This window comes from Pteropus alecto, unplaced genomic scaffold (assembly GCF_000325575.1).
Source record: "Pteropus alecto unplaced genomic scaffold, ASM32557v1 scaffold98, whole genome shotgun sequence".
Lineage (NCBI taxonomy): Eukaryota > Metazoa > Chordata > Mammalia > Chiroptera > Pteropodidae > Pteropus > Pteropus alecto.
Window position 1 is genome coordinate 520968 of NW_006443570.1, and position 5614 is coordinate 526581.

Below are 5614 nucleotides of genomic sequence, written 5' to 3' on the forward strand. Positions count from 1 at the left end.
TTTCCCTCAACCCCACCTGCACCCAAGCCCCATTTAAACCCCTTTTCCTCATCTTAGCCCAAGAAGAAGCTGAAAGCACCCTCTGACCTGGCCACACCCAAGATCGTGCCTTTTGACCTTCTGCCTGAGACTGAGCCCTTTGACCTGAAGCCTGAGACAGTGCCTGAGCTCCCACCCTTTGACCAGATGCCTAGGGCACTGCCCTATTACCCAGAACCTGTGCCTCTGCCCACTCCAAAGGAGCCGTCAGCTGGTGGGAGCACTTAGAGTCTCCTGGGTCCCATGGGGCTGTGGGTATGGAGTGTTACTACAAGTCCACCATCAGCCCACTGCTTAGTGGTGGTCAGTACGGAATAGCCGGCCTCTTCCAAGCTGCCCCTTGTGGGTGGGTGATGGGTATTGTGAAACACTCTCACATTATGCAGAGTTCAGGCAAATATGGTGTATGCAATGGGGTGGGAGGTGAAGGGAAGGAGACCTCTCCTACATCTTCGTTTCTGTCTTAATAGTAGACACTCCAAACACCATACTTGAGCTGCACCCAGTGTGCCCTGTATGAAATTGCATGAAACTGCTGTGGCTTCTGATTCCCCCTTCCCTTCACCCTTCTGTCTCCTTCTCAGGGGCAGGCCAGTTTGACTCAAAGCCTCTTTATAGAGGGCCCTCATGAGACCCAGGCCTGGGGTCTATTCTGTGCCCTCACCACTCTCTCTCTCCCTGTAGCTGGGGAGAACATGGACACTTATTTTTTCCAGGGTTTTCTTTCTTTCTTTCTTTCTTTTTTTTTAATGTTTTGCAAAGAGATCCCTTATGTTTGCCAGATCCTGCCTTGGGCGGGGCACTCAAAAGCTGCCAACTCTGAGAGGCCGGAAGCGGGTACCATTTAGCTGGTTCTGGCTTGGATCCTCTGGCTTCCCTATAGCACAGTGTTTCTCAACTTTTTTTCTCTTTTTTTCATAATCATCCCCCTAGGAGTCCTTTTAGACATTTTCCCCTAATTGTCCCCTCCCCCATGAAATTGTAATACTACAGTTATACTATATATCTATTTATGTACCTATTTTATGCTCTAATTTTTAGAGCACCACGAATTATTATCTAACTCCCCCTGTCCCAGGAATCAATTTCTGCCCTCTTGGGGACAAAATTGCCCCTATCGAGAATCACCCTGTAGCAGAAAAGAAGGACCTTCTGCCTGCAATTCCTCTCACCCTCTTGTCTTGGCAACCTAAAGTGGATAGCCTGAGTTTTAAAGATTTTTCCCTCTCTTTCACCTCTACCCCAGTCCGCACCCTCTCCTAACATCCTCTCTGAGCAGATCCTGGATCTCTGAATTACTTTTCTAAAATCTTCTCTGGCCATTCTCAGGCAGTGACTGGGGACAGAGCTAGTTTGCTCTCAGGGCTTTATGACAGTGACTCTTCTCCCTGACAGATGTGAAAAGTGCCTGGCCAAGGACCAGACACATAGTAGGTGCTCAATTAAATTATAGTCGTAATAAAATATTCTTCCTAAGCCAAAGGATCTTAAGTTTATACAGCAGAGATGGGGAGTGGAATGGAAGGGGCTGAGAACTTCCTGGACTGATGCCTTCCTGGGTTGGGGAGCTGTGTGTGCCTGGTGGGGGCAGGGGAAGCTGTGCATGCTTTTGTTCAGACCTGGTCATTAAAGGTAACTCTGGAAACCAAGCCTGTTGGGAGTGGTGGTTTTGTTTAATAAAAATGTGAAAACAGAACAAGTAGAGCCCTCCCTGCTTGCCACCCCTGAGGCCTCTCCTTTGGTTCAGGAGCTCTGCCAGGGAAGTAGGGGTGGGACAAGGGTGCCTGGTCTGTGTGCCCAGGGTAGGGGGAGGTGCTTTGGGATTTTGTTTATGGTTGTTGTAGCAACAGGCAGACTGGGTGGGCCCAAGACAGCGCTCCAAGGCTGTGAGTCATAGAGGAAACCTGGCCTGGAAAGGGGAAGAAAAGAGAAAATTCATTAATGGAGGAGGAAAGCTAAAAGTCATGGTGGTATATCCTCTCCAGAGCCAGCCCCCTAGACATGGTCCAGGGACTTGAGTAGTTGTTTCTTCCCCTATTCCCTGACCTTCTACCAAGAAGGCAGCTCCTCTGGTGTAAACCATTATTCTGGGGGGAAACCTACAATGAATGGGGTTATAGTCCCAGGTACCTATTTGGACTGGAGGAGATGCCCTCAAATCCAGAAATAAACTGCTCCCTAATGTATTTGAGACCTTTCATCAGGTACTGAAAAGACAGGATTTGCTACAAGAAGTCTACAACTCTCTCCCTAGCTCTATTCACTTCCAAGCTCAGTTGGCAGAGACCTTTATCTAGGGAGCCAGAGGCCAGGAAAACCAGCCAGCTCAGCCTTTAGGGGGTGCGGTGGAATGGGGGGTGAGGGGAGAATCAGGGATGCTGGAGGTGGGGCAGAGCGACAATGTGGATTTGTTTTCCAGCAGCTGGGACTGTTTTCCTGACTATTCCCCGCCCATCACCCTTAATCCTTCCCTAGCCCATCCACATTGTCTGAGCTTAGTAAAAGGAGGGGTTCTCCTCCACCCTTTGGTGGCATGTCTGTGGGTTTCTATTTTGGGAGGCTGTGAAAGAGAGATCAGAGCTGTTTTTTTTTTTTTTTATATGGGCTGCAGGTAAATTTTGGGTGGAGACTGATGAAGAGGTAGTGGAGAGTTTGGATCCTAGAGTCCTAAAATGGTGTGACAGAGAGAGGACTTCAATACTGGACAGGGAATACTGATTGCAAAAAGAGACTCAAAGGATACAACTGAACATCAGAGGGAATGCTAAGGGAATGCTGGGACTCTCCTATACTCAGAACAAAGAAAACACACCTTCAATGCCTCTGTAAGTGGTGGAAGGCAGACGGGTAGACAGAATGCCATAGGATGCCCACAATAGTACTAAGCTAGCTATGTCAACTGGAGACTACAAATCCCAGCATGCCCTGTGTCCAGGTCACCTTGCCTGCTGGGAGGTGTAGTCAAGTATAGAGATCCTGAGGTGGCTTGATGCCCAGAAGAGCTGGTGCCCAGTTTAGGAGAAGAAGTGGAGCCAGCATTCCTTCTTTGTTCCTGCTAATGCTATTGACAGGGAGGGAAGGAAGTTGGGAGGTGGTGTTCCTAGCTTTCAGTGTAAACCAGGAAACTCGGGGTGGGAGGGGTTGTGCATGGAAGGGAAGAGGAAAGAGGCCGGGGGCCATGGAAGGAATTTCTGTGGCAGATGGCGCAGAGATACCAAGTGGCCAATGTATGTGTACGTGTGTGTGTGTGTGTGTGTGTGTTCGCATGTTTATGAGAGGGTCAGCTCACGTTGCCTCGTTTCTCTTGGTTGGAATTTTCTTACAATTCTGGGAAACGATCTTCAGAAAAACCTTTATAAAAACTCTCGTTTCTTCATCTGAAGTCTCTAAAGAGAGTCTGGGCCAAAGAGGAAACCCTATTATGTTCTGAATTATGCCGTTGTTCCTTTTCTGTGCCAGCCTCTCCTGCCTTCTGGTGGGTGGTGATCCCGAGATTCTGAAACTCTGGCCCAGAGTCAGGATCTTGGAAAAACTTCCTGGAATGGAAAACAGTGCTGATGCTATGTCTTCCTAGGGGAGGAGGGAAGAACTGGCTTTGAGTTCCAGGATCTTCGGGAATCTAGGACCACCATGCTACTCCTGGCCACTTGGGCTCCAGTCTGGGGGGGAAAAGCAAAAATGGAAAAGTAACCCCTCCCTTCCATTCCAAGGTGGAGAAGTCAGACCAGAAGAAATATCTATGATGGGGGAAAAGCATGCCCTTGGCTGCCAGCCAGCTGCTTCTTTCTTCCCTGAATTTCTACTTGGAGGGAAATGACTACTGGTGGAGCCAAACTGTGTGAAGAGGTTGGGGGCTGGGGGGAGAGCAGGGCCACCGTTCTCCTTCCCTAAGACTGGTTCTGAAGTGGTTTCAAGTTTGGAAAACGCACTCCCTTTACCTTGCCTTCAAGTTACCCTACTTGGGGGTCGCCTGGCTGTGAGTTCATCTCCCACGTCCCCTCAACCTGAACAAACGCTTCGCAAACCCCTTTGCTTTTAGGCCTGGCTCGGGCAGTGTGTGACTTCGTGCACCAGAGGGCGCTCTGTCCATTTCCAAAGTTAAATTGCCATCCCCGGGACGCCAGGGCAAAGGTTTAGTAATATGAGAAGAGTGCATGTAGGGCACGGGGACAGGGTTGGAGGGCCATAGAGATGTTTAACCGAAGTGCTATTACGCTACAGATCAGTCTCCTACCCGAAGCTCAGTTCTCTCCTCGCCCTGTATGTCTAGTTACCACTCACTCGACACATTTATAGGGATCCTACGAGGTGTCGCTGGGGATACAATGACGACCAAGTCCAGGTCGATTTCATGGGTCCCACGCAATCCTCAGATTCACCCCCCACTCCACCCCCTACCCCCACCTCGGGTTCGCCCAGCGTCTCCCCAAGTCCCCAACCACCTCTGGCCCATCCCTTCTTATCTTTTCCTTCTGCTCTCCTTTTAGGATGACGTGAAACTACCCGCCAAACTGAGCATCAGCAAGTCGCTGAAAGAGTCGGAGGCGCTGCGGGAGAAGGAGGGCGATGAGTTGGGCGAGGGCGAGCGGCCTGAGGAGGACGCGGCCGTGCTCGAGCTGTCGTCGGACGAGGCGGTGGAGGTGGAGGAGGTCATCGAGGAGTCGCGCGCCGAGCGCATCAAGCGCAGCGGCCTGAGGCGCGTGGACGACTTCAAGAAGGCCTTCTCCAAGGAGAAGATGGAGAAGACTAAGGTGCGCACCCGTGAGAACCTGGAGAAGACCCGCCTCAAGACCAAGGAGAACCTAGAGAAGACGCGGCACACGCTGGAGAAGCGCATGAACAAGCTGGGCACGCGCCTGGTCCCCGCCGAGCGGCGCGAGAAGCTCAAGACCTCGAGAGAGAAGCTGCGCAAGTCCTTCACTCCTGACCACGTAGTCTACGCGCGCTCCAAGACCGCGGTCTACAAGGTGCCGCCCTTCACCTTCCACGTCAAGAAGATCCGCGAGGGCGAGGTGGAGGTGCTGAAGGCCACCGAGATGGTGGAGGTGGGCGCCGACGACGAGGAGGGCGGCGCCGAGCGTGGCGAGGCCATCGACCTGCTGCGCGGGAGCAGCCCCGACGTGCACACGCTGCTGGAGATCACCGAGGAGTCAGATGCCGTGCTCGTGGACAAGAGCGACAGCGACTGAGCGGGAGTTGCGCGGGGCTCAGCCCTGGAGGCCGCGCCACCCCGCTGTTCCCCGCCGTTCCCCTCCCCCGATTCCTTTCCCTCCTGAACTTTCTCTTTCGCATTCTTTCTTGGCCCCAAACGGGCTGATATGTTTCTAAAGTGAGAACACCTCCCCTCAAGGAGTAGCCCCCTCAAGTCTTACAGCTATTAAGACGGGGGAGGGGGGCGGAGGCAGCCTCCACAAAGCACAGCCCCACTTTGGGCATAGCCTGGGTGGAAACGGAGAGGGGAGTGATCCATGTCCTGGTTGTGCAAGTTGGGGATCCTGGGGGAAAACGCTGTCGTTTCCATAGTTGGCCCCCTCCCCCTGGGCCAGGCTGCCTTTTCCCCAAACTGACACCCAGC

General features: G+C 52.3%; 1 protein-coding gene and 1 long non-coding RNA gene across 2 annotated transcripts in view; both read left to right on the forward strand.

The window, feature by feature from the left end:
• LOC112473146 overlaps positions 1-1688 on the forward strand; it is a 6781-nt gene extending 5093 nt beyond the window's left edge. Inside the window, exon 2 of the long non-coding RNA XR_003043927.1 lies at positions 58-1688. This is a non-coding gene — a long non-coding RNA (uncharacterized LOC112473146). The remainder of the gene's footprint in view (positions 1-57) is intronic.
• Positions 1-5608, forward strand: part of CAVIN1 (caveolae associated protein 1) — an 11239-nt gene extending 5631 nt beyond the window's left edge. The window contains exon 2 of the mRNA XM_006924603.1: positions 4527-5608. Coding sequence (XP_006924665.1) covers positions 4527-5228 — 702 coding nt within the window. The 3' untranslated portion in view covers positions 5229-5608. The remainder of the gene's footprint in view (positions 1-4526) is intronic.
• Positions 5609-5614: the final 6 nt, after the last annotated feature.